General features: G+C 35.2%; 1 protein-coding gene across 10 annotated transcripts in view; it reads right to left on the bottom strand.

The window, feature by feature from the left end:
• Positions 1-13,064, bottom strand: part of LOC117394392 (rho GTPase-activating protein 12-like) — a 70,473-nt gene that overhangs the window by 15,799 nt on the left and 41,610 nt on the right. For 3 of the 10 annotated variants that reach the window (XM_059019558.1, XM_059019559.1, XM_059019568.1), the window contains exons 3-6: positions 6,096-6,371; positions 1,969-2,109; positions 1,144-1,254; positions 161-286 (exon numbers count right to left, since the gene is read on the bottom strand). In XM_059019558.1, coding sequence (XP_058875541.1) covers positions 161-286; positions 1,144-1,254; positions 1,969-2,109; positions 6,096-6,371 — 654 coding nt within the window. Of the gene's footprint in view, positions 1-160; positions 287-1,143; positions 1,255-1,968; positions 2,110-6,095; positions 6,372-11,459; positions 11,669-13,064 lie in introns of those variants that run through there. The other 7 variants (XM_059019562.1, XM_059019575.1, XM_059019581.1 and 4 more) reach the window with 4 other exon arrangements.

Genomic DNA, 13,064 nt, shown 5'->3' with positions numbered 1-13,064 from the left:
TACATGTCCTACTATCGTTTATTTTTTCCTTAATATAACAAATTGTTTAATACAAGCAGGTACATCCCCCCCCTGCCCAAAAAAGAAGACTGGCTTGGTATAGGTAGGATGAAATTCTGAGCCTTGCAAACAAACAAAACGGTACTTCACTCCATCCTACCTTGTCACTTAAATCAAGCACATATGTGCTGTGTCTCCACTTTGTTAACACTATAGGGTCAACTTGCTTCCTGTCCAGACTTCTGCTTTTAGGAAATTCTCCCGGCAGTGGTGGAGAGAGTTTATACTGAAAGAAAAAAACATGATGACGAGTACCAGTTAATCCCATGTAAAAAGAAACAGGACAGCAGGAGGAAAATAGAGAACACACAAAATAATACCTCTCTTTTCATGAACCAGAATATCATTTGTAATTTAAACCACACAGAATTGCAAAAGCAGTACTCCAGGTCACTGGGAAAAGGACAGTACAGAGTCGCTGCACTGTGTTGCTGATCTTCATTACGCTAATTAGATTATAGCTGTTCCATATATAGCTGTTTTGCATACATGTTGATATAGACATAATATATTAATGACCATCATTCTGCAGATTTGCGTGACTTTAGATGCAAGGATAAAGCTGCTTTTTTTTTATTTGTAGTGAACTAGTTTAAAAATGTTACTTCTTAAATCCCCCACCCTGTAGTTCATGATGTTTATTTATTTATTTATTTATTTAGCATGCACAACCTACAAAACAAACATTTCTGATGAAGGCACAGGCATATGTCAACATGAAGTTTAATGGCAGACTGACTGAATGGTTTGTATTGTACAAAGTAAAATGTTATTTAACATTAAATAACTGCAACAAAATGGATGTCCCATAAGTTTGAATCACTGGAACAGATCATACTGTACATCCATGCATGACAGTTCAACTCGAAGGTGCTTTCAACTGAAGTTCATTATGAGAACACGCAGATGTAACCTACAGTAAGCATACGGCTACCTGATCATGTCCTTTGGGACAACATAAAAGTCCTGAAATTGTCATATGCAATAGTTCTATAGATATACCATATATTTTAAGCTTTTTGCTGCATATTGTATACTCTGTAAATGCTTTATAGAGATGAACGTTAACACAGAAGTGCTTACTGGTTTCCGTTCTTCAGCTTGCTTACTCACTTTCGGTAGTTCCCATTCAGATCTTGAACCATCTGCGCTATAGTAATATGGTCGACCTTGTTCATCAACATGTTTTATCCACTGTAAACGAGAATACAATTAAAATACATCACGCAGACAATCCAATACAGAAAACAACCTGACGATAAATCAGACACACAAAAAAGCAACAATAAAAAAAAGCATTATTGTCAGGCCATCAGGTAAAAGTACCTATATTATGATACGAACATAAATGACTTACCCACATAACTATTCAATATGAATACCCTTTATTTATGTGGACTGTTTAGGGAAGGTGCAGATTTCTTAAAAAGCATTTATATATATATATATATATATATATATATATATATATATATATATATATATATATATATATATATATATATATATATATATAAACACACTGCCCCGCCCTGCCCCCAACTAAATGGTTGCAGCACAAATATCTCTTGTTTCTCAACTACGGTAATAGTCATTTTAGTCTTTTAGCCTCTGCGCACTGTAGTCTACCATACTCAGATATCAGTGTGTTATGTTTTTTTTTTCCTTTACTATTGGATTGAATATGCCAGTCATAAGAAGAGGATGAGTCAGAATGCATTGTTTTAATTATTTTTTTCAATTGAATTGTTCTGCATTCATGCTGATCTTCCCATCATCCTTGGCAGCTGAGGTTCCAAAGCTTGATCACATTCCATTATATGAGAGAGAGAGAGAGAGAGAGAGAGAGAGAGAGAGAGAGAGAGAAACAAACAAACGAGGGAAGATGGAAGAGACAGTCCCCAGTACCTTTTCATTAGTATATTCACTGACATACAAGGTCTGCCCATGTTCATCCAGCTCCTCAGACCAGCCTCGGGGAGGAGACCCATACTGACTATCTGACAGGCTGGAATAAGTGCTGTGACAGTTCTCTTCGGACGAAAGGGGCTAAGAAAAAACAGCAGTAGGAAAACAAAACAAGAGAGAGAGAGAGAGAGAGAGAGAGAGAGAGAGAGAGAGAGGTTGTGATTTGGACAGAGCCATTTCTAAAGACTACAAGTAAGCTGTGTATCCCAGCAAGAAATAAAGAAACCCAGAGGAATTCATAATAAGAAATCACCAGAATTAAATCAAATAAATGGATCATAAAAGATGATCTGCTGAATAGTATAAGCGAGCACCTTGCCCCCCTGAAAATGCATGTGCGTTTAAGAATGAATCTAGCAGTTCTAAGCTGTAGATTTCCAAGATTTAAAAAAGAAAGGTTTGAATAATATACAGATGTCACTTCATTATTCATAACTGTGGTTTATCCAAACCAATTCCAGGTTGTCTAATACTTAAATGATTGCAAGTATCAGACCAAAAAGTAATTTAGACAAGTAAGGGGTAGATGTACTAAAGTGTTAAGTCTGTAGCAATCGTTGCAAACCAGTCAGAAGTGTAGCGTGAAATTTACTAAACAAACACAACGCTGTTGGCATCATTTTAACGAATGCTTTGCAGCCGCAGTTCTTATTTGTGCTTCAGCCTTAAATTAAATTAATGTGTCATTCTGGGCATTCCTGCAGAAATTCACAAAAACAGGGTGGAGATGAGGAGATGCAAATGAGGGATCAAAAATATTATAATGAGATGTACTAAAGCTGCTGGAAATTGCGACACTTATAATTGCATCAATTTGTTAAGAACTTTTGAAAGCATGTTTTAAACAAACAGTCACAATTGTTACTGGCATTTCCCAGTCCTCTTTTTCTCAATGTTGGCAGTTATGCTCAATGTATTTTTGAGACGAACACCAAAGTACCTAATTTTCACTAAAGTCAGGGTGTACTTACAAGCCTTGAAAACAACTTCCTATGACATTTCTGTTTTCCCAGCGTGTTGGGAGCAATAGGCTGCACACATGTGCCACTAACCCCTCCAGCTCATTCTGAGCATCTGTGTAGGACCATGATCTATTGTGTGTTAATGGTCTAGGCTACTAGACCAAGTTAAAAATAATAATTAAAATAACATATAAAAACCTAAAATCATTTAGTTTCAATTTAAAATAATCTTTTCTGCGCATTGTACACCAATGTGTATAATGCAACAACATGATTTATTTTGTGTTACCAGTAGGCTAAAGTACAAAAAAAGAGCGCTATGTAATGTGTAGCGTACCCAAAACACATTAGTGTTAATTCAGCGCAATGATTTATATTTAAAATACACTGAGAACTGTAAATGTATGTGTGTGCGATTTTATTGTATTGTTTTGTTTTTAAACCTGACAGCTCCTTATGTCGGACAAACATGTCCTGTTTAGCGAGGGTTTACTGTATGATTATGAAAAGCTTTTTGGGGGTGAAGGTTGGGGCCCCACTATAGAATCTGATGGGATTAAACTGCCTTTCATTTTTTATATATATAAAAGTATTAAATGAAGACGGAACAGAATGCATTATACAGATGACGTTTACATTTACCAAAAATAATGTTACTTTGATTCTTGCACCCTTGAATGCACAGACGTTATCCTTCAGGCACTCTGCTGCAGCAAACCACAACTCAACTGCCTAGAGATGTCGCTAAGATGACACAAATAATATTTAAAATTAGTATATTGCGGCTCTCTTCATTAACATGTTTTTTCTTAGTACATACGACAAAATGTGCACTGCGAATTGTCGTAATGAAAATGCAAATTGTGGTATGCTTGCGCTGCGACTGACCCATCTTAGTGCATCTACACCTAAGTGTTAATAGTATACTGTAAAATATTTAATTTGGAATATTTACAAAGTGAATGCTGCTTTGAAAAAACATCTGTAATCATGACATCAAAAATAACCATGAAAATGTTAAAAGGACATGAAACTGAATCCGTCTACATTTCAGGACATTGTGGTTTCTGCAGTTGTATGGCAGCATGTTTTTTTTTTAAGCTTATTAACAACTTGAGAAAATAGCAGTAACAGATCTGTGAATTGTTACAGATTTTACAAAGTGATGTCACATTATTAAAATCATACTGAAATCCAACCCTGCTTCCAGACTGTGTATTGTGTTCATCTGTCACAAAGCCACTTCAAGATAGGTTAGGTTGCTAACAGGAAATAACTTAGAGGTTTTGGTTTCACAGTGACGGATTTCTTTCTGCAGTCAGTCCGCCTGAAGAGTATTTGGCAGTCTAAATTTTTTAATACAAATTTATAGTTTATATTAGAGCTGTCAATTAATAGCAGTTAACTTCTGTGATTAACATGTTTTGAATGTACGTTAAACACACTCCTGTCTTTTTTTAATATAAAATTAGTCACAGAACCGCATTACGTAGCAAAGCACTCAAACTGAGTTTTTTTTTTTTTTTTTTTTTACTTTCTCATGGTTCATTGGATAGAAAGAGGGTTACTTTGATCTACTGTCAAAGTGAGTTCCAGTATCACAGAAGTGCATCTAGTCTGCTGTACCACCTGCTAAACATGCTTTCACTTCTCAAAATACACTTTCTAGTAGTTTTTCTGCTACAGGCAACAACAAATGAAACCCATCAGTTGACAGAGTACTCCTTTAGAAATTCAGGATCGCTGCAAACCCATGAATCAAGCGCAGTACGATACCATAACCAGTGCTGTTGGACAGCTATCGACTGCAGACCTTGTAACACTGTAGCTTTGTTTTATTTCAATAACCACATTGATTTTTAAAACAATACTATTTACACTTAGGATATAACTTTAAAATGATTATTTAAAACAACAATGAAAAACATTAGTTTATGAGTAAAGGAAACCGATCTTTGTAAATGCAGGAAGGTAAGTAATAAACTAACCCCATTGTGATTTAGCAGTTGGTTCAAACAATTTAACGACAATGCTGGATTATAAATAAATAACTATAAGAGAATCCAGAAATAGGAAAACAGGGGTTTTATGCAGGTTTTTTTTTTGGGATGATAATGATAATAATAATAATAATAATAATAATAATAATAATAATAATAATAATAATAATAATGACAACAATGACAACAGTAGTAATAAAACTTAAATGAGATTGACGCAGTAATTGTATCAGTATTGTATTAAATGGGATTAAATCCAACAAACAGATTTTTTTTTTTTTAATCTCAAGATTAAATTGATACATTATTTTTATTTATTTTTTTAATCGCTTGGCAGCCCTAGTTTTTATTTATATATATATATATATATATATATATATATATATATATATATATATATATATATATATATATATTATGCATGGTATATTGAAGTAGTATCACAGTCACAGTGTATATACTTCATAGTCTTTACATCACCACATCGGTCTAAGATGTGTCCAGAGGACATGAATTAATGGCACCAGCTACCTGGTCACCACCAAGTGCCCCTATCGCCCAGTGTGTCAGCTAAAGAGGCAGAAGGAGCTGGTTCCAAGTAGAAACCCCATCCTGTCTTGACTCAGTTTTGTAGCTTGATAAGAAGCTATTTCTGTTGAGAATAACAATTTTCAGCAAAACCAGACGGATTTCCTTAAGCAGTCGCTCTTCAATATCAGATTTCAACATCTAGACCAGAAATGAAAAGCAAGCTAAAGAAGTGCCTTGGCAGGGTTTTAAAAAAAGAAAATAGCACACTATTACCACCATTTCTTATTTCGCTCTCTTTTTTACTCTTTTGAGTGACCACAAGCTAATTACTATAACTTATAATAGGAGTATGTGATTGGTATTAAGCTCAGGTAGGACTAATTAGGCTCATAGTAAAATAAATAAATAAATAAATAAATAAATAAATAAATAAATAAATAAACTTAAATCATTTAAAAAAAAGGACGTGTTCTGATTGCAAGGAAGGAGAGTGTGGTTTTCTGTTCCCTTACTAAAGTTAGGAAACACAATTGTATCCAGCAGGGGTTCTGTGTGTCCCTGCTGCCCGTGTTACCTCCTGATCCCCAGAGATTTGAGGCTCCCCTCGGGTGCTGCTGCTGCTGCTGCTGCTGGTGTCCCGGGCACGAGGGGGCTTCCATGTGCGCTCCTGAGTAGCCCTGTTGAAGTAGTAGTGCCTCCCGTTGAGATCTTTGTGAGTGTCCCACTCCCCGATGGTGTGCAGGGGCGAGCTGGAGGGGACGGGCGGCAGACTGGACTGCGAGATCTTCAGCTCCTGCAGGTTTGCATACACTGGAGACTCGGCTCTGCCCTGGCCTGTCGGGGAAGTGGTCTGCAATGGAAAAGGAAAGATAAAAACTATTATTATTAATGTGCATAATGGCAGTATATTGAGTTTACTGTAGCGGTGCATATCAAGATCTGACTCAACACTTCAATGTTACAGACTGGCTGCAGAAGGAGGAAGAGCAAGGGGGTATCGCTAGCTCAGGGTTCTCCCCAGGCCTTTTCAGCCGGGCTCGTCCTGCAGATGCTACTGTGCCTTTAACAATAAGGATTGATTGTGCTTCTAGCACGTTTTTGGGTGAAAAAAAAAAAAAAAAAATCTTGGAAGCACGACAGCTGTGTTACGTTTTGACACAACATTCCCAATCAGAGAGTTGAAGGGCCGGGTTTTCAGTGTTAAGCACTTTGAGAGGCTAAAACGTTAAAATGACTGCTAAAAAAAATAACGATTATTTTCAAAGCAAAAATAGTGACAATGAATGCAGGGTTTTCAAAATAAGCCAGCGATTGGTGCAATCCATCGCCTAATACTATATTTGCGCTGGCTACTTTATTAAAAAAATATTAAGATTATTTTGGGGTATTATCATTGTCAATTTTTTGTTTTATTATTGTACTGTAAGGTTATATGTAGTACATAATAGCTAGACATGTGCACCCCCCAAAAAAAAAAAAAAAGCGTATTCCTTTTGTTGTGATATCGTAAAAAATATGTACCCAGGTACTTGTGAGAGATATTGGGGGTTCATGTCAGCTGACAAACAAATGCTTAAGTGCAGAGGTGCTGGATTACTACACTCCAGTTTCATGCAACAGTACTCAAACATGTGCGAGTACTGTTGTGTAAAAAAAAAATGGTTAAAATGAACAGTTGCATTCAAAAAATGTAGAACAGTGAAAAACAAAATGGACGCGCGTTAACAAAATGCCCTGAAAACTTAACTTAAAAGAAAACAATTTAAATGAAGCAATAATCTCTAATTAAGGTAAAAAGGAAACGAAATGGTTACCGTTTTTTATTTTTTTTGTGAACTCCAATAAACCTACGTTATCTTTCCCCAGTCAAATCGTAGAGTGCCTAAATAAGCACGGTAATTTACCATAATAAAAACAGTAATGAAAAAGAATGTAGAACAAACAGCAACCAGATAGTCAAAAACAACACATTATTCAAATTCTTTGTCGTATTTTTATATAAGGTAAGGAAAGTTTATTTTTCCGTTAAAAGTGCTCCTGGCTATAATGTTCTGCCGCCCGGCTGTACAGAATTCCTGGGGTGACCCCTGTAGCTGCTTTCATTAATACATGCACTGAATATGCAGTAGGATTTTTTTGTTACTTTTAACTGAAAACTGTACATTTCCAGGTGGAATTCATTAGATACTGTAAGTGTAATGCTACACAAGTTATCTGTGGAACAAATTATTTCTCAAAATGTCTTTGACATGCTGCTGCTCGCATTGGAAAGATTAAAAGAACATTCACTTCTGAAAGAGTGAAATATTCAAGCTCAGCTACTGCACATACAGTGCAGTAAAAAATACTGTAAATAATGTGTTTTCATCAAGGGCCATCATGAAAATAAATGTTCAGCAACACGATTAAGTCAGTAAAACTTTAGAAACCCCCTTCAAAAGAACAGCAGCACCTTCATTCCCAAACGCAATTTGATCAGCTTAGTGTACAACAGACACAACCAACAGAGCTTCCTCATTTTACAGATTTATGTTCAGATAACAGACAAGTGTGGTTATGACACTGAGCAGGATGTTACAACAATGTACTTATTTTTAATGAAAAACAAAGATCCCCAAGTAAATACCTAAATGTTTTAGAAAGGTTCAACCAAACTACAAGTATTTCAGTCCGATCCTGGAAATAATGTGCCACCCTGAGATAGCTCAGTCTCAGGTTATGCAGTGCACAACAACGGTCATATACTATAGCACACATCCTCCAGTTCATAACTTCTAACCTGGGCTGAAAGTAAACTTTCAACCTAGAGTACAGACAGAAATTCTAGCGCCACTATGCCACTTACTGGACTGTCCTACACTCTTTACTAACAGGAGCAAAAACAAACTAGAAAAAGGTGTTTGAGAACGAAAAAGCATCCCCAGGCACCTTTGATAAAATGGTTTGTAATGAATATGGAAAGAGATTCAAATGGTTCATTTTTACTGGACAAAAACGGTAATGGAACTGTACATCAGTATCTGAATGTCTATAGTTACTGTATTAAACACAGAAAATATGAAGTCAGTATCTAAACTGGATTATGACATTTCAGCTGTTGAAAAAAAATGGAGGCAGCAAATTTCCCAACACATAAAAAAATAAGGATATGACAAAAGATTTTACTGTCTTCATTTTCAAATTCCAGTAAACCAAACTTCACAGTAGACACTGCTAACATTGTCACACGAAAGGAATTGTATACCTGCATTACCCATTACATCTTACAGTATACTATAAATCAGTAACCTGTTTTTTCTGGAATATAGAAATAGCCGGACAAGTTCAATAAAGGATTTGCTGGCTATACTGAGAATTGCACTGTACAGTACTTCATGTCTTGCACAATTAGAAAACCACTGCACTTATAATTAAATTGACCTTTTATGGCTGATTAACACAATTAGCATCAGTATAAACCAAACAGCTTAATGCTACCAGTACTGTAATCCTCTCTTCTCCTCAATATAACCTCTGCATAGGAGTTTCAAATTTCCCTATTGATAGCTCGAGGCACACAGCCTTTAACACCGAGAAGATCTGAAATAAAATTAGACCCAGTCTGGCACCAACAGAATTGCATTACAATTTTCAAGCTTCAGGAGGCTCTTGTGTAATTCAACTTGATCTAGTTCTAAAGATCCTGAGCAGGGATTTTGTTAAATAAAAAATTATTCCCTCAGACAGGACAGCTGCTGAAGTGTAGCACAGAACCTTGCTTCTAGTGTCCTCCTACTGCAGAGTTGTGTCTCCCATTTTACAGTTTGACCTGCCCCCAGGGTCACACATTCATTCAGTGAGTTTGGTTGTGTTTCAAAGCTATCTATATATCTATATCTATATCTATATCTATATATATATATATATATATATATATATCTACATAATTATATATATCTATATATCTATATATATCTACATAATCTATATATTTTCTACATAATTCAGAAAAATTAAAAAAAGTATTTCTTAAGGCCCCAGTTGTAGCATTCAAAAGAGAAGCTAATTTAGGTGATATTTTAGTTCACAGTAAACATAAAAGAATAATTGACAAAATAGTTTCTACTAACATATGCACTAGTAGATGTAAAGTGTGTAAACACATAGACAAACGTAAAAATATAATTAAACATAAGAACACCACATATCCACTAAAAACTAATACCTACTGTAAAAATAGCAATGTTGTTTATGGAATAGCCTGTGAAAAATGTGATGAAATCAAATATGTTGGAGAGACTGGAACTACTTTATATAAAAGAATTCAGAACCACCTTTCGTTAATTAGAAATAAAAAAATGAATGAACCAATAGTACAGCACTTCACCAGTCAGGGACATGACATAAATGATGTAAAGTTTGTAGTATTAGAACAGCTCAAATTAGACAATGCGACATATAGAAGAATAAAAGAAAGTAAATGGATAAATAGACTGAACACAATTATGCCAGCGGGACTCAACAGAAAAGAATGAACTAATTAACTTCAATAAATATATAACATTTAAATAAATAAACAAAATTCATTCAAAAGTTGTGCATGCTGATGCGCTGGGGAGGCCAAATCTAGACTGATCCTCAGAGCCAGCATTGCATGATATAATAAAAATATAAGTTTATGTAAAGTAGTGTTAATTAGAATTAATACAGATTCAAAGATAGAAGTAAAAATGATGTCACAATATATAGAACACCATTACATCATGTAAGAATAAATCATGAATTTGAATGTAAACAATAACAAGTAGTTGTCATGCCGTCAAAAAACCTATAAATACCTCCAATGTTTGGATTCAAACACAGGCTCCCTTGAGAAAGATATGTACAACATATCGAAACGTTGGGCAGCTGGCTCTTTGAGCTAATATATATATATATATATATATATATATATATATATATATATATATATATATATATATATATATATATATATATATATACATATACATATACACACACACACACACACACTCACATGAATCACTTGTGGCTGCACATGATGTTTAGGTGCAGAGACTGGACTGAAGTTCACTATTGATATTTTGCAAACTGCAGATTTACAAAAATAAAAAAATAATAATAAAAGTATACTGGACAGATCTTCAAATTGCTCTTCCTAAAAGGAAGTCCAGACTCACACTGGAACAGCTGTACCGTATATGAGAAGTTATGCAATTCCTTTCCATTGTAACTCATAACCGAAAGTGAAGACTACTTTTCGATGATAAACAAAGGAAATTGCTACGGAAAATGCTTCAGAATTCTCCTTGGACTGCATTTAAAAACAGACCTACTAAAATTGATGGCATTTTCCAAGACGCTGCTGTACAAAAAAATAAATAAAAAATTACCAACCAGCTAAAAATACTGAAGTAGCCTAGTTTGATGTAAAAACATGGAACTAGCGAATTTGGGGTTTACAGTCAATCAAATCAATAGTAAATGTAAACAACTACTGTACGGCACTGCTGTGGACCACAGAGCAAAAAGATTATTTTTCCAAACAAGTTATTTTCAAAGCAATACTGTATACTGCAGCTTACTAGAATATACTGCCCAACTTTTGCCAGTCTTAAATATTCAGCTATTTACTGTAAAACATTAACTTAACTGTGTCAACTTGTTGTTGCAAGGAACCTATTTATGCCAAGACTGCAGGGAGGTCAAATTAAATTTAGACTTTTCATTGTAATTAATTGATACTGCAAAAAAATTCCTACTGCACTTCTGAAAACATGCATGAGTATCTTTAAGAATTAACCTTAGGTTTAATTAGACCTTAAATTACCTTCCCTGATATTATTACAACATTTGTAGAGGGCAGAATAGATGCACTACTGCTGCCACATTTACAGTAAATTAGAAGTATTCAAAATAAAAATACATTCTGCTTCACCTTCAAACCTGGACTGTAGACAAAAACCTCATCGTCGTCATCCTCCTCGCCTTGCATACTGTAGGCTTTGAAAGTAGTAAAGCGTATCATGTTGACAGAAATGTTAAACTTTGCCCCGGGCTACTGCACATCACAAACCTGTGTCTGTGTGCGCATCTGAAAAGCAATCACTACTTTCACACAGCGGTGCTGCTGCTGCTACTGCTGCTGCTGCTACCGCCAAGATCTTGATTACAACAAAACCCAAACTGCGCACTTCACAATCAGGAAGTGGCATTCATTAAGATACCCACATGATCGCTCCCAGCTTTAATCCGGTCTGTCACTCTCTAGCCAATGGAAACAGCAGCAGCAGCAGCAGCAGCAGCTCGGAGCCCTTCAACATTCTGACTGCCACACAATCGGAACATTTACTGTACATATAGGTGATCTCTATGTATGTGTTGCCAGTCTCAGAAACAGTGCTGTCAGTGAATGTTTGTTTAATACTTACTGTTTTAGGAATTCATGGAGACTGCTGGAAAACAATCCTCAATTAAACAATTGCAGTTACTGCAGCCTGCACATCTATTTCAAACCCACCTCCATTAAACCCTGTTGGATTCTACCCAATAGGTTGCAGACTGTTTAAACCTTAATGATATAGCCAGGAACTGGTTAAAGAAAACAAAATGTGAAAGGATGGTGAAAAAGGAAATCAAATAATATAAAGTTTTGGGGATTTAGACTAAAGATGGGTTAATTAATAGACTTGTAAATGATAATGGTGTATTAGATAAGGGAAATTTAAATAAAAGTTTGGTTTAAACAAATATTATGGGGCAGGAATACTACCTTGGGGCTTTAGGACCTCGGGGAGTTAGGAAAGAACACTCCATTTTGGAAAAGATGAAATTACTAGGCGGCCATCGTGGTAAAGGCCTCCTAAATTGGATAATTTATGGGATAATGAATTATAAATTGAGAAAATACTAAATAAGCTGTGACTGATCATGGTGGTGAAAAAAAAAGTCCACAGTTTGTGTGTTCTGGTGGTTAGGGGTTTGGAGACAGAGTTTGGTGTGAAATGTGAACAAAGGAAAAGAGATAAGATAAAACTAAGAGTTGTTTGGAGGGAGATCGGTAAATGGACTAGCTGTCCGGTGGTTAGTTAGGTCAGAGGGAAAAGTTTAGTTAGAGCTCCGGAGAGGAGTTAAGCTTTTTTGTTTTGGTTTATTTTGTTTGAAAATAAATAAACACTCCACAGCAATCCATCACAATATACATACACACATATTACTTATGACATACATAAACCCTAGATGGAATTATTTTCCTGTAACTCACCAAAGCCCATATTTATTTATATATATTAGCTCAAAGAGCCAGCTGCCCAACGTTTCGATATGTTGTACATATCTTTCTCAAGGGAGCCTGTGTTTGAATCAAAACATTGGAGGTATTTATAGGTTTTTGACGGCATGACAACTATTTGTTATTGTTTACATTCAAATCTATGATTTATTCTTACATGATGTAATGGTGTTCTATAAATTGTGACATCATTTTTACTTCTATCTTTGAATCTGTATTAATTCTAATTAACACTACTTTATATAAACTTAT

This window comes from Acipenser ruthenus, chromosome 3 (assembly GCF_902713425.1).
Source record: "Acipenser ruthenus chromosome 3, fAciRut3.2 maternal haplotype, whole genome shotgun sequence".
NCBI classification, from domain to species: Eukaryota; Metazoa; Chordata; class Actinopteri; order Acipenseriformes; family Acipenseridae; genus Acipenser; species Acipenser ruthenus.
This window is presented reverse-complemented; position numbering and strand designations above follow the sequence as displayed.